The following is a 21,935-nucleotide window of genomic DNA, read 5'->3' on the forward strand; positions in this document are numbered from 1 at the left end:
TTGATCTTATATACACACACATCTTGTATACACACACACACACACACACACACACACACACACACACACACTGTACACCTACAGTTTTGATCTTAGGCTTTTCATTAATCAGCATTAATGTGTTATTTTATAGTTTTGCATGTTTGTTGTTGTTGTAGTTTGAGTTTAGACACACATTTCAGCATTATCACTAATCTGTGTGTGCATTGTCCTTGAGAACCAAGCAAGTTAACTCATGATACCATTTGTTTATTATATCACAATATTGACCTCAATAATCGCAATATGACATTTTCCCCAAATTGTGCAGCCCTAGTACATTTTTAGTAAACTGCAATACAATTTTGCTCCACCCCCAAAATGTGGGATGTGTTAGCCTAGTGGTTAAGGGGTTGGACTACTGATCAGAAGGTCATGAGTTCAAATCCCAGGTCCACCAAGCTGCCAATTCTGGGCCCCTGAGCAAGGCCCTTAATCCTCAATTGCACAGTTGTATAAATTGAAATTGTAAGTCACTGTGGATAAGAGAGTGTGATAAATCCAATTTTACACACAAACACACACACACACAACACTCAGTGACCACTAGGTTGCAGTCTTTCACTCTCTCTTCCTCTCTCTCTCTCTCTCTCTCTTTCTGCCCCCTCCCACCCTCCGCCCCCAGGCTCAGAGGTAGGTACTTTCCCCTATTTGCATTCCTAACGCTTATTTCCTGTAAAGGTGAAAGAAGGTACTTCCGTGTGCGTCGTACAGGTGAAACTGACACACCTGACACACCTGACACACCTGACACAGGTAAGTGCGCGAGCTGAGAAATATGTCTTATTTTAAATTAATGTGAAATCAGTGCAGAGCCTCAGACTGTGTTTAAAGCAGGCCAAAGTTCGGTTTACAGTGAGCACAGGTGTGTGTGTGTGTGTGTCTGTGTGTGTGTCTGTGTGTGTGTGTGTGTGTGTGTGTGTGTGTGTGTGTGTGTGTGTGTGTGTGTGTGTGTGTGTGTGTGTGTGAGAATTCTTATACCTTTTAATAATGATACGAATATATAAATTGATAGGACAAATAACTGAAGTTTAATAATGAATAATGATGGAGTTTATCGTCATGTCTCTCGTTACAGTTTGATTGTTAGAGAATAATCCTGAGTAATGGAGTCGTGTTCAGGTATCGTAGCGTCTGCTTTTATATGTGTGTGTATATATATGTGTGTGTGTGTGTGTGTGTGTGTGTATGTGTGTGTATACGTGTGTATGTGTGTGTATGTGTGTGTGTGTGTGTGTGTGTGTGTGTGTATGTGTGTGTATGTGTGTGTATACGTGTGTATGTGTGTGTATGTGTGTGTGTGTGTGTGTGTATGTGTGTGTATACGTGTGTATGTGTGTGTGTATACATGTGTATGTGTGTGTGTGTGTGTGTGTGTGTGTGTGTGTGTGTGTGTGTGTGTGTGTGTGTGTGTATGTGTGTGTATACGTGTGTATGTGTGTGTGTATACGTGTGTATGTGTGTGTGTGTGTGTATATATGTGTGTGTATATATGAGTGTATGTGTGTGCGTGTGTGTGTGTCTACATGTACATGTGTGTGTATGTGTGTGTATATATGTGTGTACGTGTGTGTGTGTGTGTGTATATATGTGTGTGTATATGTGTATGTGTGTGTGTGTCTACATGTACATGTGTGTGTATATATGAGTGTATGTGTGTGTGTCTACATGTACGTGTGTGTGTCTACATGTACGTGTGTGTGTATGTGTGTATATATGTGTGTATGTGTGTACGTGTGTGTATATATGTGTGTATGTGTGTACGTGTGTGTGTTTACATGTGTGTACGTGTGTATGTGTGTGTGTACATGTGTATACGTGTGTGTGCGTGTGTGTGTTTACATGTGTGTACGTGTGTGTTTACATGTGTGTACGTGTGTATATGTGTGTGTGTGTACATGTGTATACGTGTGTGTGCGTGTGTACATGGGTGTGTGTGTGTGTGTACATGTGTATACGTGTGTGTGCTTGTGTACATGTGTGTACATGCGTGTGTGTACATGTGTGTGCGTGTGTACATTTGTGTACATGTGTATGTGTGCATGTGTGTGTGCATGTGTACATGTGTGTACGTGTGTTTGTGTACGTGTGTGTGCTTGTGTGTGTACATGTGTGTACGTGTGTGTACGTGTGTGTACATGTGTGTACGTGTGTTTGTGTACGTGTGTGTACGTGTGTGTACATGTGTGTACGTGTGTTTGTGTGCATGTGTGTGTACGTGTGTTTGTGTACGTGTGTGTGTACGTGTGTGTACATGTGTGTACGTGTGTTTGTGTACGTGTCTGTGTACGTGTGTGTACATGTGTGTACGTGTACGTGTGTGTTTACGTGTGTGTACATGTGTGTACATGTGTTTGTGTACGTGTGTGTACGTGTGTTTGTGTACGTGTGTGTTTACGTGTGTGTTTACGTGTGTGTACATGTGTGTACATGTGTTTGTGTACGTGTGTGTATGTGTGTTTGTGTACGTGTGTGTGTACATGTGTGTACGTGTGTGTTTACGTGTGTGTACATGTGTTTGTGTACGTGTGTGTGCTTGTGTGTACATGTGTGTACGTGTGTGTTTACGTGTGTGTACATGTGTGTACATGTGTTTGTGTACGTGTGTGTGCTTGTGTGTGTACACACACACGTTAAATAGGCACTCTTACTAGCACTAGCGTTAGCAGCTGAACATTGTTATGCTTCTTATTCTTATGCCATCGTTAGACAAAATAATACATCGTTATTCAGGAAACAATACACAGATCTGATAAAGCTAATTCGACAAGACTTTTGAGTATATACAGTAGGGGGGAGTGGGGGGTAAGATGAGCCAGATTGTACTGATGTGGATCTCCAGGTAAGGGAAATTTAGACAGAAGTAAAACAAAGACATCTACTGTTACTTTGGGATGTTGTCTATCAACTGAAAATATAAGAATGCACCTATGACATAGATCCTTGAAAATATGACCTCAGAAAAAAAAGGGTTCATGTGACCCAGGCTAGGGGTAAGTTGATCCCAGTCAGTGGGTAAATTGAGCCATTTGGGGGTAAATTGACCATCCTATTTTATACAAGTATAATACAAAAAAAAACTTTTAAAAAAGTTATTTAACAATTCACTTACCTTTCCAAACAATGTCATTTATTAAAGCTACCTCAAACAACACAAAACAAACCAGTTAAAGTTGAAGTCCAACCTTTCAAGGTTTAGGAAGCTTCTTCAGCACATCATTCAGTGGGACAGATCCTACATGGAGGTGGAGGTTGAAGCCATGGGTTGATCTTCTACAGAAGTAGACAGCACATCAGGGTTTGGTCTGTCTGACACCATGAGATGGTTCAAACTCTGCATCAGAGAAAATATCTCTGTTGTAAGGAAAAATCCCTGTGGACCTGAATCCAGAACAGATATTCCATGGTGTCATTGCTGACATGAAAGCCTCCTTCACACATACAGGGATGTGATACAGTATATGCTGGCTGTAATTGGTCTTGAATGGACCATAGACACTCTTGTCCAGAAGCTGCAGGCGATGAGATGTGTGGGGTGGAATTGTGAGCATAACAATCCCCTTTCTCTTTGCTTAAATCAAGTAGTAGCACTATGAGATGGTCAGAGGAGCACTTGGTATGGTGAACCAGATGTTCAAAGAACTCTGCAAAGGTGTCTTCATTGATCCAACCACTGGTTCAATTTACCCCACATCATCTGGCTCACTTTGCCCCATAGCCACCATTTTGGTAAAAATGGCCTAGCTTAGCAATTCAGGCTAACTTTTAGCTTGATGATTCACATGGTTTTATATGTTGACAAATCACCACAATGTACCACACACAACTTTAGACCTAGATAAGTTTGCTTTGGCACAACAGCGAGTGTACCTGAAATAAACCAACTTATCTCTTGTCCCATGTGCTTCTCATCTTCACAAAAAATTACAAATGTCGAGTCCTTCAGAATGTATGGTCACATTACACCAAATTTGCATGTTTGCCCAGAAACAGGGGGTGGGTCAACTTACCCACTGGGTCATCTTACCCCACTCTCCCCTATATATATATTTTCTAAGCGTTCCATTATTGACCAAAATCTCTTTAGCATGTTAGCATCATTAGCACTGATTAAGTCCACAGAAATAAAACACAAATGTTTTATTCCATTACTAAAATATTTTTACTCCAACAACAATAAAGCTTCACAACTTTATTAGTCATTTAAAAACCCACCTTTCGTCCTTAGGATTTACTTTCACGTTGGTCTTTTGTCTCTTCCTTTCTTTCTCTTATCTACTTTCTCTTTCAGAAGCCTCCTGTCCTCATCTCAGCCTTCCAGTCGAGATGGATGAGTTGATGACATCATCATCTCTGAACTTGGCCTGGCCGGTGTGTCAGCAGTGTTTGGTGCATGTTGATGACATCACAGCCCCAAGTAATGACATCAGGGTTAATGACAGACAACAGTCTGAATACCCAGATGATGGTTTTGCATTGGGGTTAAAGGTCAATGGGGCTGAACTTCCTGTAGTCGCACCTGCAGAGCTAGGTGAGTTAGATTACACAGGCAAATGCCACTGGAATGTTCCGAGTGAGGATGAGGAGAGTCTGGAACAGCCCCTTCCTCTCCTGTCCAATGTGGCAGAGATTCAGCCCCGAATCGCTCGACCTGGACTTAAACGTTCATGTAGGTACAGTTACAGTACAAATAATCTAACAAACCTGTAATTAAGCATGATTTATTTTATTCATTTTATTTTGTGTTTAAATTTGTGTGTCTGTCTATGTGTGTGTGTGTCTGTGTGTGTCTGTGTCTGTGTGTGTGTCTGTGTGTGTCTCTGTCTATGTGTGTGTGTGTCTGTGTGTGTCTGTGTCTGTGTGTGTGTCTGTGTGTGTCTCTGTCTATGTGTGTGTCTCTCTGTCTGTCTATGTGTGTGTCTGTCTCTCTGTGTGTCTGTCTCTCTCTGTGTGTGTGTGTGTGTGTGTGTGTGTGTGTGTGTGTGTGTGTGTGTCTGTCTGTCTGTCTCTGTGTGTGTGTGTGTGTGTGTGTGTGTGTGTGTGTGTGTGTGTGTGTGTGTGTGTGTGCGTGTGTGTCTCTGTGTGTCTGTGTGTGTGTGTGTGGGTATGTGTATGTGTGTGTGTCTCTCTGTCTGTCTATGTGTGTGTCTGTCTCTCTGTGTGTCTGTGTCTCTGTGTGTCTGTCTCTCTGTGTGTCTGTGTGTGTGTGTGTGTCTGTCTCTGTGTCTGTGTGTGTGTATGTGTGTGTCTGTCTCTCTGTGTGTCTGTGTGTGTGTGTGTGTGTGTGTGTGTGTGTGTGTGTGTGTGTGTGTGTGTGTGTGTGTCTCTGTGTGTCTGTGTGTGTATGTGTGTGTCGGTCTCTCTGTGTGTCTGTCTGTCTGTGTGTGTGTGTGTGTGTGTCTCTGTGTGTCTGTGTGTGTATGTGTGTGTCGGTCTCTCTGTGTGTCTGTCTCTCTGTGTGTGTATGTGTGTGTCTGTCTCTCTGTGTGTCTGTCTCTGTGTGTCTGTGTCTGTGTGTGTGTGTGTGTGTGTGTAGCTCCCTATGCTGTAGATCCTCAGTGTCCCAGATATCCCCCCCCACCTGCACACATGCTCATACCACACATAGACCAGCGGCACATACAAGCCAGGTAACTAACATACACACACACACACACACACACACACACACACACACACACACACACACACACACACACACACACACACACACACACACACACACGTTAAATGAATGACACACTCTTCGCGATCTCCTGTAGGTTAACAGCCCTCAAACCCGTGGTACCAATGGCAACGGCCCAGAACAGCACCCGTGCGAGAGACACACCTGATGTGATGTCAGAGGTGTGTGTTCATCCCTCTCAGCCTATCAAGACAGGCCGTGTACTGACACAGGAAGTGAGGCGCACCATCAGTCTCCCAGAAGATTGCCGTAAGCTGCATTTCAGTTCTGCTGCTAAGCTGTAATGTGTCTCGTCTCTGCACGTCCCATCGATGGGGCTATTACCTTCTAAAAACTCCAGAAAAAACCAAGAGATTTGCAGAACTTTTATCTTTTCCATTGAGTCAGGATGAGATTATACAGGATGGGATTATACAGGATGAGATTATACAGGATGGGATTATACAGGATGGGATTATACAGGATGGGATTATACAGGATGAGATTATATAAAATGAGATTATACAGGATGAGATTATACAGGATGAGATTACACAGGATTAGATTATACAGGATGAGATTACACAGGATTAGATTATACAGGATGAGATTATACAGGATGAGATTATATAGGATGAGATTATATAGGATGAGATAATATAGGATGAGATTATACAGGATGAGATTATATAGGATGAGATTATATAGGATGAGATTATACAGGATGAGATTATATAGGATGAGATTATATAGGATGAGATTATACAGGATGAGATTATATAGGATGAGATTATATAAAATGAGATTATATAGGATGAGATTATATAGGATGAGATTATACAGGATGAGATTATATAGGATGAGATTATACAGGATGAGATTATATAGGATGAGATTATACAGGATGAGATTACACAGGATTAGATTATATAGGATGAGATTATACAGGATGAGATTATACAGGATGAGATTATACAAGATGAGATTATATAGGATGAGATTATACAGGATGAGATTATATAGGATGAGATTATACAGGATGAGATTATATAGGATGAGATTATACAGGATTAGATTATATAGGATGAGATTATACAGGATGAGATTATATAGGATGAGATTATACAGGATGAGATTATATAGGATGAGATTATACAGGATGAGATTATACAGGATGAGATTATATAGGATGAGATTATACAGGATGAGATTATATAGGATGAGATTATATAGGATGAGATTATACAGGATGAGATTATATAGGATGACATGGCATCCAGTTTTGTCATGATGTGTTAAGGATCTTTACTGGTTAGCAGGATAAACACTGACTAAACACTAAATCACACGCTGACACGTGGGTTAGATGACCTCCTCACTCAGGTGACTGATGTAAAAGTCTTGTGATTTTCAGGCACTGTGTTCATCACCTATTCCGTGGACGTGGCGGAGGAGATCTTTCCGTTTGTGACGTTTCTGATCAATCAAGGCTTCAGACCGGCTGTAAGTTTATTTGAGATCTGCAGATGATCTCTTTAACCCTTTAGTGGATGAGTGCAAGGCTGAAGGTGTAACTGCACTGCGACTCTCTTCCTCTTTGCTCTAGATCGATATTTTTGATAACGCTGTGCGGCAGATGGATGTGAACAAGTGGATGGACGGCTATTTAAAAGACGTGAGTTTGTTCTGGACATTGATTAAAATCCATGTGGATAAATGCTTCTATTTGAATAACTTTTACCTTTTTATTTATTGTGTTGGGTTTCTTTTTTTTTTTTTTAAACATAAAACACAGGAAAAAGCGCTAGTTGCTAGTTTAAGTGTTTAATGAAGAAGTAGGTCTTCAACCATCATTTGAAGATGTCCAGTGACTCAGCTGTTCAGACCCCTAGGGGAAGTTCATCCCACCACCTCGGTGCAGAACAGAACAGAGTCTTGTAGTAAACTTCCCTCTTACCCTGAGAGATGGTGGGACCGGTGGGGCAGTGCTGTAGATCTGAGGGTGTGAGGTGCAGTGTGAGGAGTGATGAGGGCTTTGGGGTAAGAGGGAGATGGTCTGGTTTTGGCTTTGTAGGTCAGCATCAGTGTTTAAATCTGATGTGTTCAGCTACAGGAGCCAGTGGAGGAACACAGCAGTGAGGTTTCTTGAGGATGGGAATAACCCTTGCTCTCTTTAAACAGTTGGTACATGGCCAGATGTTAGTGATCCATTGATGATCGTGGTGATAAAGGGCAGAAGGTTTTGGGTCTGAAGCGTAGTGGAAGGGAGTGGATCTGCATCCAGTTGTGACTTCTTCCACTTCCTCTCTGCTGATCTTAGTTCTCTTTGACTGCTGCACAACACATCTGACAGCCAAGGAGAAGGACAAGAACCTTGGGTTTAGTGGACAGAGGACAGAAATGGTCCATGGTAGAGGAAAGTGTCCTCTCTTATATGGCATTGTAATAATAATAATAATAATAATAATAAATATATTAATATGTAATATACATATTGTATTACATATAAAAATGTAATAATAATAATAATAATAATAATAATAATAATAATAATAATAATAATAATAATAATAGCATTCACAGTGCTAACATGGCTAAGTGAGATGAACAGCTAGCATTCACAGTGCTAACATGGCTGTGAGATGAACAGCTAGCATAGCATAGTGTGTTAGCATGCTTGAGCAGAGATAAATCCTTATGGTTTCTAATCTGACAGGTTTATCTGGAATAAATCCAATGTATTTGAATAAGAAGAAACAGGTTTTATGCTGATGTTAACTTTGATGCTAATGTTGCTAACAGGCAATGGTCAGGTTTATTGGCTGTTAGTTTGTTGTCTGTAATAGAGATCAAAAGTGACATGGAGCTCATTTTCACCAACGTTTATTTGTTTGTTGGTTAACAGTGTAATGTGAGTGTAGTGAGGGCTTAGGTGTAAATCACTTCAGATCCTAAGGAAAGTCATTAAGATGTCGGGTTTGATTTTGTAGAAATCAGTTCTGATCATCATGGTCATCAGTCCAAAGTACAAGCTGGACATCGAGGGTGACGGATCTGACCAACACGGCCTGCACACCAAATACATCCACAGTCAGGTGACCAGCTTTAACACTGTCTCTCTGTGTCTCACTGTGTCTCACTGTGTCTCTCTGTGTCTCTCTGTGTCTGTCTGTGTCTCACTGTGTCTGTCTGTGTCTCACTGTGTCTCTCTGTGTCTCACTGTGTCTCTCTGTGTCTCACTGTGTCTCACTGTGTCTCTCTGTGTCTCACTGTGTCTCTCTGTGTCTCATTGTGTCTCACTTCCTGTCTTACGCACACATGCTGATTATGACACTACTGCTAATTAAATGCTAACACTACATGCTAATCTCTCTCTCTCTCTCTCTCTCTCTCTCTCTCTCTCTCTCTATCTATCTATCTTTATGTGAAACCCAGAACACACCATTAAACATTCAGTTCTTTATTTAAAAATGTCAACATGTCAATTTCTGATCTTGTTTTAATTTGTGCCTGTAGATAAAAGTGATGTAATTACATGTAAACAACAAAAAATACTTTTTCTTTTTTCCCACGATCATTAAAGTCGTTCGGTCTCTTTCTGATTGTAGATTCATGCACTTTGACATCAGCTGTAGCAGGAGGTCGCTGTAGGTCCTGTGATGATATTTTAGGGTTTTTGGAGACGTCTTTAAATCATCTTGCTCTTGATGAGAATTTACCTGGACGTCCTGACCTGGCCATGTTGGCAGTTTTAAATGTTCTCCACTTGTAAATCTGATTATAAATTCTTCTGAGATCTTTATATCTCTGACCAGACACATAAACATCAACAGTCTTCTTACTGAAGGCCTCAGAGAGTTTTTTGGATCTCACCGTAGTGAAACCTCTCAGTTCAACAATTAAGATGGAAACCAAACTAAACATCTGAGCTTTAAGACAAATCTTCTTCACCATGCTCTGTAACAGTGTTCTAATAATTTACCCCTGATGTGATAAAGCTGTAGGTCATTTTATACATTTATACTCAAAATAATACAAAGGGGTGTCATTACTTTTTCCTCACAAGAAATTAGATTTTTTTTTAATTTACATTTTACAGATAATTTAGAAAAAGACTTTTCTCTGGTTTTATTTGTTTAGTTTTATTGCTTGAATCTGTTAATAATGTTAAAAAGAAGATAAAATGCTTTTATGTTAACAAAACGTTCTTAATTTTTCAGCTCTGTTTGAACTTTATTTGTATATAATCTGTTGTTAAACTGAGCAGGAAACAGAATATTTCTATTCTAAAAGTACATTTGGATAAATAATGGATTTAATAATGGAGTTAATTTGTCTGATCTTAGTTAATTTATCTCCTTAACATGTTTATCTGAGCTATTTGTTTTCATGATTGTGTATTTATTAGTTGTGTAATCATTAGAATAGTGCTGTGATTATTTGTTTTAGCTGCAGAACGAGTTTATCCAGCAGCGCTGTCTGAATTTCAGACTCGTCCCTGTTCTCTTCCCCAGCGCTAACCAGGTGAGAAAACACTAACCATTTGCTGGATAACGTGTTGAAACATGAGCTGAACATTCTGAGCAGTTTCCATGCCATGGTCTCAGACTCAGAGGCTCCGCCTACAGACTACTGATCTCTAAAGTGTGCTTAGCCAATCGGCTTGTGTGAGATATTAGCAAAAGTAGAGAGAATTGAGTAAACACATCACATGAGTCTGTTTGGTTGATTAATGTGTCAAAAAATCAGGCGTGTGTGTGTGTGTGTGTGTGTGTGTGTGTGTGTGTGTGTGTGTGTGTGTGTGTGTGTGTGTGTGTGTATGATGTGGTGAAGGAGACTTCAGTGTCAGTGCTGTGGATCAGTCAGAGGTGAACATATAACTACAAACAGATCAAGTCTGATGGCTATTTCTATAACCTGAAAATTCTTGTTTTATTCTGGTGTGTGTGTTTGTGTGTGTGTGTGTGTGTGTGTGTGTGTGTGTGTGTGTGTGTGTGTGTGTGTGTGTGTGTGTGTGTGTGTGTGTAGAGTCATGTCCCGTTGTGGTTACAGAGCACTCGTGTGTTTCGTTGGCCTCGTGATGTTCAGGATCTGCTTCTACGTTTACTAAGAGAGGAGAGATACATCGCTCCCCCGCTCGGCCGGGACCTCACCCTCAGCATCAGACCACTGGGACACACACAAGCACATCAACTAAACTGTTGAACTTTACTGTTAAAATGTTATGTTGTATGGATTAAAACTAATACACTAATAAAAATGTAAATAAAGAAGAGGGAAACATGAGCACAGTGTGGGAGAAGTTTAGGAAATTCTTACACACACACACACACACACACACACACACACACACACACACACACACACACACACACACACACACACACACCTCACCATCTTGAAGCTTAAATTCTATTCATGTGCAATATTCAAGTTTTAGCTCAACATGTCTTTGGGTTTTACTGGGCAGACTTCTACTGTAATACTTTGACTTTTCATATCAAAATAAAAATGGATTTTAATAAAACAGTGATTTATAGATTAATTGAGTGTTTGGGTTTGACGCTGAGCTCAGATTCCTGTTTGCGTGTCCTCCGAGTTTCCTCCCAAACACATGCCAGTGTGGGTGATTAATCACTCCTGTGAGTGTGTTTGTGTGTGTGTGTGTGTGTGTGTGTGTGTGTGTGTGTGTGTGTGTGTGTGTGTGTGTGTGTGTGTGTGTGTGTGTGTGTGAGAGAGAGAGAGAGAGAGAGAGAGAGAGAGAGAGAGAGAGAGAGAGAGAGAGAGAGAGAGAGAGAGGTGGGGTGCTGGTCTGTGTGTAAATCAGCTTGACTAGAGGAGGAACTAGTTGCTTTCCTGCTGGTGTGTGTAAATGATTAACTACAGTAAATGGTGCTGCTGATAAGAGCACACACACACACACACACACACACACACACACACACACACACACACACACACACACAAGATACACAATACACCTCTAACTACAATTTGTGTGAGTTCTCATATGAGCTGTGAGTTAAACCATATACTGTATTCCTGATATATTTAATTATAATCAGATATCTTTGACTTTAATCTCATGAGTTGTTAATTAGCACTATTACATTATTAAAGTTAACCTGATTTCTACACAGATTTGGAGCTGTCACTGGCCTGTCTTCAAAACTTGAGAGCCCTGCTTAGATATTCTGGGAACTAGCAGAAGTCATGAAGGCATGAACTAGCTTCTCAGCATCAGATACAGACAGGATGTTTCTTAGCTTGGCAATATTTCTAAGGTGGAAGAAGGCTGTTTTGGTAGTGTGAGTGATATGATTTTTAAAAGACAAGTTACTGTCTAATATAACACCAAGGTCTTTCACTGTCGAGCTACTAGTAGCAGTACATCCCTCTAAATGGGAGTTAAAGTGTGAGAGTTTCTGTGTACTGGTTTATGGTCAGATACGTAATATTTCTGTCTTATCAGAATTTAATTACAGAAAATTACAGCTCATCCTTTTGTCTCTCTAACGCAGAGTTAATTTGGACAGTTTAGCTATTTCATCTGGTTTTGATGAGATATATAACTGTGTCGTCAGCATAACGGTGGAAATTAATCCAATGTCTTCTAATAATGTTCCCTAATGGAAACATGTATTTCGAGAAGAGCAGGGGTCCAAGGACTGACCCTTGAGGGACCCCATAATTAACTGGCAATAAACTGAGGATTCACCATTTAATTCTACAAAATAGTATCGCTCTGACAGGTAGGATCTAAACCAGCTTAAAGCCTGACCATGAATACCTGTGTAATTTTGTAAGCGATCTAGAAGAATGTTGTGGTCTATAGTGTCGAATGCAGCACTAAGGTCAAGTAGAACTAATAGTGACATACAGTCTTGGTCCGAAGCTTTGTGACTTTAACAAGTGCAGTTTCTGTGCTATGATGGGGCCTGAAACCTGACTGAAACTCTTCAAAGATATTGTTCTCCTGTAAGAAGGAGCTCAGTTGAACAGACACAACCTTTTCTAGACATAAACGGAAGGTGTGAGATACGTCTGTAATTTGGTAGTTCATTAGGATCTAAATTCTGTTTCTTAACTTTTAGGGCCGTAACCTAAAGCGAGGACTATTTTGATATCAATTATCATCAACTATTGTGTTCCTGATGCTTTTAATTTTATAAGTGAAGAATCTCATAAAGTCCTCACTACTGAACTGTGATGGACGTGTGTTCAGATTTCTGGGTATTTGCTAAACTAGTCACTGTGCTAAATAAAACCCTGGGGTTGTTCTGGTTATGTCCTATGAGTTTGCTCAGGTGCTCAGAGCCCTAGCAGCTTTTAGAGCCTGTCTATAGGTGGACATACTGTCCTTATACACAGTTATAATAACCTCTAATTTCGTTTTTCTCCACTTTCGCTCAAGGTTACGGGTCTCCCTCTTGAGGGTGTGAGTATGACTATTATACCACTAGTCTGTGTGGTATTAATAAATCTAGTGCATGATTAAGGTGATGAGTTTCTCTAGTGATGTTGTGTTTAAGCCCAAAGGGGTTGAGTAGGTCAATAAATGTGTCCTAATGCATTGTTTGTATTGTTAATGTTAAAATGTCCTACAGTGAATGCTTTATAAACATGAGTGTAGGGGCCTACACACGGTCCCCACAGACAGAGGGATTTATTTCATTATTATAACAGATAAAAACAGTTATTACAGGTTTATGTAAAGCTCATAAGACTCTGTTGGATTTGATATCCGGGTTTAATCTGATTGGATGACTGGAGGACCCAGAGCCGCCTAGCAACGGGAAAATATTTAGGTAACTATTTATGTGCCTGGATTTGTGAAAAAATGTATTGTTAATAAACATACTAAATTTGTTTAGTAATTAGTTTAAAATGTAAACTAGTAAATAAAGACCTTTTTAATGACACGTTATCTGATCGGTGTAAAAGAACGAATTATATATTTAAAAAAAGCTCGTCGTTGTTTATAACGTTAGAAACCTGTCGAGCTACTCGGTTAGTTATGTTTAAGTTAATATAAAGAATAAAATCTGTACAATAGTTTCGGGAATAAATGTTACTTAGGACGGCTTATTAAGGGAATGTTTACACGATGGTGAGTATGTTTAAAGTCAGGCGAGCACGATGGAAACCCAAAGGGTCTTCATTTGTGAATATATAAACTACCAGGACAAGCGGGATACTTCTAACCAATCATAGCGAAGGATTTGAGACACCGCCGACCAATCAACGGGCGGTGGGCGGGGTTTTGGTCACGGCAAGGGATGGTGGGAGAGGAGGGAAAATAATGGCGTTGATTGGAGTCAGAGCTGTGATCAGGTTACACAAGCGGACCGGGAGGAAAGCAGGACATTATGGACCGTGACACGCATTAACACTGGGACACAAACACACGGATCTGCTGCTCGTGCGCTTCAGGACAGAAGGGGATCAGTGACGTGACGTGTTGTGGAGCTGCTGCGTGTCTAAAGAGGACAGAAAAGAAGAAAAGAAGAGTGACTGAACCTCATGACTGTCATGTCCTTATTGTGGGACTGACTTTAACACCAGATCTTTCCCTGTCCTGTGTGTGTGTGTGTGTGTGTGTGTGTAGTGTGTGTGTGTGTGTAGTGTGTGTGTAGTGTAGTGTATTGTAGCGTGTGTGTGTGTGTAGTGTAGTGTAGCGTGTGTGTGTGTGTGTGTGTGTGTGTGTGTGTTTACGTGCTGCAGGTTTGGGTCAAAGCCAGGAACAGAACCAGATCACAGATTTAACCTGCAGAGATCCTCCTCTTCTTCTTCTTCATCATCATCATCATCATCAGTTCTCTGATTCCTACAGGAGAGCATGTGTCCTCATCGCGGTGTGTGTGAGAGCGTCTGCTCTTCTCTACATCAGAAGGCTCTGTAGAAGAACAAGGGAGAAGGTCCAGGAGGAGCTCCATGATGTTCTCTGTGCGCATCGTGTGTGCAGATTATTACCTGTCCAGGCCTCTGCAGCTGCTGGATGTGTGTTTCTCTCAGTTCAGAGATGCGGAGGTGCACAGAGTGCCTGTGGTGAGGATATTCGGGGCCACACCGGCAGGTACGTGTGTGTGTGTGTGTGTGTGTGTGTGTGTGTGTGTGTGTGTGCGCGCGCGCGCGTGGAAGAGGAAGCCGTGTAGGGATCATCTTGTTCCCTATAATAGTTCAGTATCTGATGTGTGTGACTCTTATTCAGTGTAGTGCACTTGGTGTAGGGAGGGAGGTGCAGTCGTGCACTTGGTGTAGGGAGGGAGGTGCACTTGGTGTAGGGAGGGAGGTGCACTTGGTGTAGGGAGGGAGGTGCACTTGGTGTAGGGAGGGAGGTGCACTTGGTGTAGGGAGGGAGGTGCAGTCGTGCACTTGGTGTAGGGAGGGAGGTGCAGTCGTGCACTTGGTGTAGGGAGAGAGGTGCAGTCGTGCACTTGGTGTAGGGAGGGAGGTGCACTTGGTGTAGGGAGGGAGGTGCACTTGGTGTAGGGAGAGAGGTGCAGTCGTGCACTTGGTGTAGGGAGGGAGGTGCACTTGGTGTAGGGAGGGAGGTGCACTTGGTGTAGGGAGCGAGGTGCAGTCGTGCACTTGGTGTAGGGAGCGAGGTGCACTTGGTGTAGGGAGCGAGGTGCACTTGGTGTAGGGAGGGAGGTGCACTTGGTGTAGGGAGCGAGGTGCAGTCGTGCACTTGGTGTAGGGAGGGAGGTGCACTTGGTGTAGGGAGGGAGGTGCACTTGGTGTAGGGAGCGAGGTGCAGTCGTGCACTTGGTGTAGGGAGGGAGGTGCACTTGGTGTAGGGAGGGAGGTGCACTTGGTGTAGGGAGGGAGGTGCAGTCATGCACTTGGTGTAGGGAGAGAGGTGCAGTCGTGCACTTGGTGTAGGGAGGGAGGTGCACTTGGTGTAGGGAGGGAGGTGCACTTGGTGTAGGGAGGGAGGTGCACTTGGTGTAGGGAGGGAGGTGCACTTGGTGTAGGGAGGGAGGTGCACTTGGTGTAGGGAGCGAGGTGCAGTCGTGCACTTGGTGTAGGGAGCGAGGTGCAGTCGTGCACTTGGTGTAGGGAGCGAGGTGCAGTCGTGCACTTGGTGTAGGGAGCGAGGTGCACTTGGTGTAGGGAGGGAGGTGCACTTGGTGTAGGGAGCGAGGTGCAGTCGTGCACTTGGTGTAGGGAGCGAGGTGCAGTCGTGCACTTGGTGTAGGGAGCGAGGTGCACTTGGTGTAGGGAGCGAGGTGCACTTGGTGTAGGGAGCGAGGTGCACTTGGTGTAGGGAGCGAGGTGCACTTGGTGTACGGAGGGAGGTGCAGTCGTGCACTTGGTGTAGGGAGCGAGGTGGCGTATTGTAGGTGCAGTGAACTTAGTGTGGGTGGTGAGGTGCTGTGCACTTAGTGTAGGGGGTGAGGTGCTGTGCACTTAGTGTAGGGGGTGAGGTGCTGTGCACTTAGTGTAGGGGGTGAGGTGCTGTGCATTTAGTGTAGGGGGTGAGGTGCTGTGCACTTAGTGTAGGGGGTGACGTGGTATATTGTAGGTTTAGTGCCCTTAATGTAGGGAGTGAGGTGCAGTCATGCACCTAGTGTAGGGAGTGAGATGGCATATTGTAGGTTTAGTGCACTTAGTGTAGGGGGTGAGGTGAGGTCATGCACCTAGTGTAGGGAGTGAGGTGCTGTGCACTTAGTGTAGGGGGTGAGGTGCAGTCATGCACCGTGCACCTAGTGTAGTGAGTGAGGTGGCATATTGTAGGTTTAGTGCACTTAGTGTAGGGGGTGAGGTGCTGTACACTTAGTGTAGGGAGTGAGGTGCAGTCGTGCACCCGGTGTAGGGGGTGAGGTGGTATATTGTAGGTTTAGTGCACTTAATGTAGGGGGTGAGGTGGTGTGCACTTAGTGTAGGGAGTGAGGTGCAGTCGTGCACCCGGTGTAGGGGGTGAGGTGGTATATTGTAGGTTTAGTGCACTTAATGTAGGGGGTGAGGTGGTGTGCACTTAGTGTAGGGAGTGAGGTGCAGTCGTGCACCCGGTGTAGGGGGTGAGGTGGTATATTGTAGGTTTAGTGCACTTAATGTAGGGGGTGAGGTGGTGTGCACTTAGTGTAGGGAGTGAGGTGCAGTCGTGCACCCGGTGTAGGGGGTGAGGTGGTGTGTTGTAGTACACACTACAGGAAAGGATTTTTTTTTCTATCAAACCAAAAATTTTAAAACAGCAAAATTATATAAAACAGTTTAAAAAGGTAAGTCACTGAGTTCTACAGGTCATGTGACGCACTAATGTAGTGCACTAATGTAGTGCACTAATGTAGTGCACTAATGTAGTGCACTAATGTAGTGCACTAATGTAGTGCACTAATGTAGTGCACTAATGTAGTGCACTAAGGGAGCTGCACATGGCCACATCCCAAGTCACAAAGTGAGTAGTGTGTGTTTTAGCCTCTACATCGTCTATCATTTACACACACACACACACACACACACACACACACACACACACACACACACACACACAGAGTTATGGAGAGTGAGTGGGGGGTAATTTGATATTCATGGTGTGTCTGAATTCTCACGTCACATAATCAGAGACTGGAACTGTGTGTGTGTGTGTGTGAGTGTGTGTGTGTGTGTGTGTGTGTGTGTGTGTGTGATTACTCATCAGAACGTAAACCATAACATAGCAGGAGAATTTCAGTCAGAATTAAACACACACACACACTAATGTTTATTCCGTCCACATGTTTGTGATGTGTTTACAGTTGGACCTTAATTAATTAATTATTATTCATTACACACTCATTGGTATTCACTATGTACTCAGTAATATTCACTACACTACTCACTAGACGCTATTTACTGTACATTAGTGTTAATGTAGTGTGTTGGTTTGGTCTGGGTGTGTGTGTTGGTGTGTGGGGGTGTGTGTGTGTGTGTGTGTTGGTGTTAAGTGCGTTTTAAACCTTAGGGAAAACGTTAGCATATGCTGATATCAAAACTGTCTCGCTGCTTGGCCCAGTGCCAACTCTTCAATCATATACCACCAGGGTGGTGGTGGTGGTGGTGGTGGTGGGAGAACAGAAAGAGAGAGGGGGATAGAGAGAGAGACAGACAGACAGAGAGAGAGAGAGAGAGACAGAGAGAGAGACAGAGAGATGCAGAATGCAGTTGCATACTCAGACGTATACTCTTTGATGCATGGGCTGCAGCTGTTGCCAGGCAACCAGCCTGATGATGGGCACCAGTCTCACGAAGAGATACTTTCATCACTCAGAGAGAGAGAGAGAGAGAGAGAGAGACAGAGACAGAGACAGACAGAGAGAGAGACAGAGAGAGAGAGTTTGTCTTTTTCCTGGAGGAGCCATGTTCTATGTCACTGTGTGCTGCACCAGCTGTAATCAGTTGAAATGACAATAAAAGCTTGTTGATCTAAAGCTCTCGGTTTCAGTGACTTTTATTAAACATATATAATTGTGTGTGTTTGTGTGTGTGTGTGTGTGTGTGTGTGTGTGTGTGTGTGTGTGTGTAGGTCAGAAGACATGTCTGCACGTACACGGTGTGTTCCCATACATCTACGTGCCCTATGATGGATTTGGACAGGAGCCGGAGCGTTACCTGAGACAGGTGGCCTTCAGCATCGACCGAGCAGTCAACGTCAGCATGGGGAACCCGTCCTCACACACCATGCATGTGTTCAAGGTCACACTCGTCTCTGGGATGTACGTGTACACACACACACACACACATATATATATATATACACACATACACACACACACATATACACATACACACACGCATATACACACATACACACACATACACACACACACACACACATATATACACACACATACACACACATACACACACATACACACACACACACATACATACACACACATACACACTGCTGGTAAAAACTGAAGAATAGTTTACATTATCATGATGGTAAAGATTCTCTCTCTCCTTCTCTCTCTCTCTCACTCTTTCTCTTTCTCTCTCTCGTTCTCACTCTCTCTCTGTCTGTCTGTCGCTCTCTCTCTCTCTCTCTCTCTCCCTCTCTCTCTCTCTCTCTCTCTCTCTCTCAGGCCATTCTATGGATTCCACCCTGAAGAGAAGCCATTTATGAAGATTTACCTCTACAATCCTCAGATGGTTAAGAGGTGTGTGTTTGTGAGTCCTGTTCAGCTGCTTGGTGAAGCTTGTTGTGTAGTTTGTTATTGTGTGTAACTTTGTGTGTGTGTGTGTTACAGAGTGTGTGAGCTGCTGCAGGGTGGAGCTGTGATGAATAAGTGTTTCCAGCCTCATGAAGCTCACATCCCGTTCCTGCTGCAGTTCTTTATCGATTTCAACCTGTACGGAATGAATCTCATCCACCTGTCAGCGGTGCGCTTCAGACGCCACACACCAGGTAACACACACACACACACACACACACACACAGGTTTTACTGTCTATTTTAATTAAGTAAGTTAAGGAATAAATAAAAGGGTGTGTGTGTGTGTGTGTGTGTGTGTTAGACCCAGGTGAGCAGTGTAAGACTCCTGTAGAAGATGAAGGAACAATGAACAGTCCCAGACTCAGTGCCAGTGTGTTGGGAGGCACGTTTGCTCGGTGGGATGAGAATAATTTACCCAGGTGAGGTTTAGAATAACTGAATATTTCTGATTATCTGCTCAGAAACATTACACATTGTCTTTTGTGTGTGTGTGTGTGTGTGTGTGTGTGTGTGTGTGTGTGTGTGTGTTGCAGCTCTTTGGTGTTGGAGGATGTGGCGCGGGTGAGTGTGTGTGAGCTGGAGGCCGACGCTGTAGCAGCAGACATCCTGAATCGCCTGGAGATGGAGAGTAAGCAGTAAACTTATGTAAAGTATAGAAGGAGATGGAAGTGTTTGGGGTGACTTACTGCCCCCACCTGAATGTTTACGTCTGTCTGTCTGTGTCTGTGTCTGTCTGTGTCTGTGTCTGTCTGTGTCTGTCTGTCTGTGTCTGTCTGTCTGTCTGTCTGTGTCTGTCTGTCTGTGTCTGTCTGTCTGTGTCTGTGTCTGTCTGTCTGTGTCTGTGTCGGTGTCTGTCTGTGTCGGTGTCTGTCTGTGTCTGTGTCTGTCTGTCTGTGTCTGTCTGTCTGTGTCTGTCTCTGTCTGTCTGTGTCTGTCTGTGTCTGTCTGTCTGTGTGTGTGTGTCTGTCTGTCTGTGTGTGTGTGTCTGTCTGTGTGTGTGTGTCTGTCTGTGTGTGTGTGTCTGTCTGTCTGTGTGTGTGTCTGTCTGTGTGTGTGTCTGTCTGTGTGTGTGTGTGTCTGTCTGTGTGTGTGTCTGTCTGTGTGTGTGTCTGTCTGTGTGTGACTGTGTGTGTGTGTGTCTTTGTGTGACTGTGTGTGTGTGACTGTGTGTGTCTTTGTGTGACTGTGTGTGTGTCTTTGTGTGACTGTCTGACTGTGTGTGTGTGTCTGTCTGACTGTGTGTGTGTGTGTGTGTGTGTGTCTTTGTGTGACTGTGTGTGTGTGCAGATCAGATCGGAAGGAATCCCGGTTTGCAGGCTATCTGGGAGGATGAGAAGCAAAGACGGAGAGAGAGGAACGAGAACTCACAGATAGAAACTCCTCAGTCTCAGGGTGAGAAACACACACACACACACACACACACACACACACACACAAAGTTCCCATGTTCCTGTATAACTCTTATAGAGTGATGGAGGTGTGTCTGTGTGTTTCAGATCGTCCATGCATGGAGCCGGTGGAGAGTGAGCGCTTCTTCATGAAGAGGATTAAGGAGAAATTAAGAGAAAACCAGTTTGATTTGTGAGTTTACACACACACACAGACACACACACAGACACACAGACACACACACACACACACACAGACAGACACACAGACACACACAGACACTCACACACACAGACAGACTCACACACACACAGACACACACACACACTCACACACACACAGACACACACACACACACACACACACAGACACTCACACACACAGACAGACTCACACACACACACTCACACACACACACTCACACACACAGACACACACACACACACACTCACACACACAGTCACACACACAGACACACACACACAGACACACATACACAGACAGACTCACACACACACAGACACACACACTCACACACACACAGACACACAGACACACACACAGTACAGAGAGAGATACAGGTCAGGACTCAGATGAGAGAGCAGGACAGAGGGAGGAAGGCAGTAAGAGAGAAACAGCACTAGATCTACAGAGACGTATTAGAGCTGCACACACACACTGGAGCTCCTCTACTGACACAATAATTAACACAATGTCTCCTGAGCTTCTCTTTACACTAATTACTTTGTGTGTGTGAGAGTTATTCTTTATTAGTCTTCATCATGTTCCTCACTAAAGGTTCTCTGCGTTATAACCTACAGCTCATAACACTTGTGATTTAGGACGAGGCCGGCGGACAGACCGGTGCACACCTGCTCTCATCTTCACATCTGAAAGCAGTTTGTTTTTCTCACCAGGACACAAAGCGACATTGAAGAAGATGATGATGATGATGATTTCCCTGTCCTCTCCCTTCATCCTGATGATCTAACTTCTGGTGATCCACCACCTGCAAGCCAGGTGGAGGTGCACAAAGATATGCCCAGAGGTGAGGCAGGTAATACATCAGGGAGTAATGATTTATAGTACAGGTATAAATGACATCACCATAACAAACGTCTCTGAGGAAGACTGAGCTAAGAGGGGTTTGGATTATTGGCCAGGGTGTATCCTGCCTCGATGCCCGATGACGCCTGAGATAGGCACAGGCTCCCCCTGACTCGAGGTAGTTCGGATAAGCGGTAGAAAAGGAATGAATGAATGAACGGATGTTGCCATGAATCTAGCCGCTGCCGCCGATATGGCATTAAACAACAAATAAAGAAAATAAATAAATAAATCAGACCCATTATCCATTTCTCATTTCTAAACATTCTTCTTATTAACAAACTTTTTCCTCTCTTTCTCCGTTAAGATAATAAACGGTCTGAAGCCAAAGCTGCAGAAGTAGCTGTTGTGGATGAAGAGGCCATTTTGAGCTTGTTGGAGAACAGTCAGACCTTCTTGCCCATGTCTCAGAAGTCCAACACGTCCCTTATACTCAGTAAGCTGTCCCTCTTACACACGTTCTCTATTCATCTAATTTATAAAGAGATAAACAAAGGACAGTAAAAGGATTCAGATTTGACGTGAAGGCGAGCA

The 21,935-nt window shown here is 43.3% G+C and overlaps 2 protein-coding genes across 8 annotated transcripts in view; both read left to right on the top strand.

Moving 5' to 3' along the window:
• Nucleotides 1–653: 653 nt before the first annotated feature.
• Nucleotides 654–11,249, top strand: traf3ip2a (TRAF3 interacting protein 2a). 5 transcript variants are annotated; one of them, XM_047817932.1, is made up of 10 exons: nt 664–795; nt 1,118–1,161; nt 4,334–4,708; nt 5,576–5,669; nt 5,802–5,974; nt 7,119–7,207; nt 7,311–7,379; nt 8,695–8,799; nt 10,154–10,228; nt 10,733–11,249. In XM_047817932.1, the coding sequence occupies exons 2-10, from the start codon at nt 1,146–1,148 to the stop codon at nt 10,907–10,909; spliced, it is 1,173 nt and encodes a 390-aa protein (XP_047673888.1). In that variant the 5' UTR covers nt 664–795; nt 1,118–1,145; the 3' UTR covers nt 10,910–11,249. The 5 variants fall into 5 exon arrangements, with proteins under 5 accessions (XP_027030930.1, XP_027030931.1, XP_047673888.1 ...); XM_027175128.2 differs by having other exon boundaries at nt 665–795; nt 4,331–4,708; XM_047817931.1 differs by having other exon boundaries at nt 699–782; nt 1,114–1,161; nt 4,331–4,708.
• Nucleotides 11,250–13,955: 2,706 nt separating this feature from the next.
• rev3l (REV3 like, DNA directed polymerase zeta catalytic subunit) overlaps nt 13,956–21,935 on the top strand; it is a 46,540-nt gene continuing 38,560 nt past the window's right edge. For 2 of the 3 annotated variants that reach the window (XR_007143802.1, XM_047818183.1), the window contains exons 1-10: nt 13,956–14,780; nt 18,213–18,402; nt 18,775–18,849; nt 18,940–19,097; nt 19,207–19,324; nt 19,439–19,533; nt 20,193–20,297; nt 20,402–20,486; nt 21,212–21,351; nt 21,709–21,837. Coding sequence is in view for 2 of the 3 variants with exons in the window: in XM_047818183.1 (XP_047674139.1) it covers nt 14,639–14,780; nt 18,213–18,402; nt 18,775–18,849; nt 18,940–19,097; nt 19,207–19,324; nt 19,439–19,533; nt 20,193–20,297; nt 20,402–20,486; nt 21,212–21,351; nt 21,709–21,837 (1,237 nt within the window). In the remaining variant the exon portion in view is untranslated. The remainder of the gene's footprint in view (nt 14,781–18,212; nt 18,403–18,774; nt 18,850–18,939; nt 19,098–19,206; nt 19,325–19,438; nt 19,534–20,192; nt 20,298–20,401; nt 20,487–21,211; nt 21,352–21,708; nt 21,838–21,935) is intronic. The other variant, XM_027175136.2, reaches the window with a different exon arrangement.

This window comes from Tachysurus fulvidraco, chromosome 9 (assembly GCF_022655615.1).
Source record: "Tachysurus fulvidraco isolate hzauxx_2018 chromosome 9, HZAU_PFXX_2.0, whole genome shotgun sequence".
Taxonomy (NCBI): Eukaryota; Metazoa; Chordata; class Actinopteri; order Siluriformes; family Bagridae; genus Tachysurus; species Tachysurus fulvidraco.

Coding starts and splice junctions, on each gene's coding strand:
- traf3ip2a (XM_027175128.2), top strand. Junction 5,975..7,118: donor CAGTCTCCCAGAAGATTGCC/GTAAGCTGCATT, acceptor TGTGATTTTCAG/GCACTGTGTTCATCACCTAT. Junction 7,208..7,310: donor ATCAAGGCTTCAGACCGGCT/GTAAGTTTATTT, acceptor TCTTTGCTCTAG/ATCGATATTTTTGATAACGC.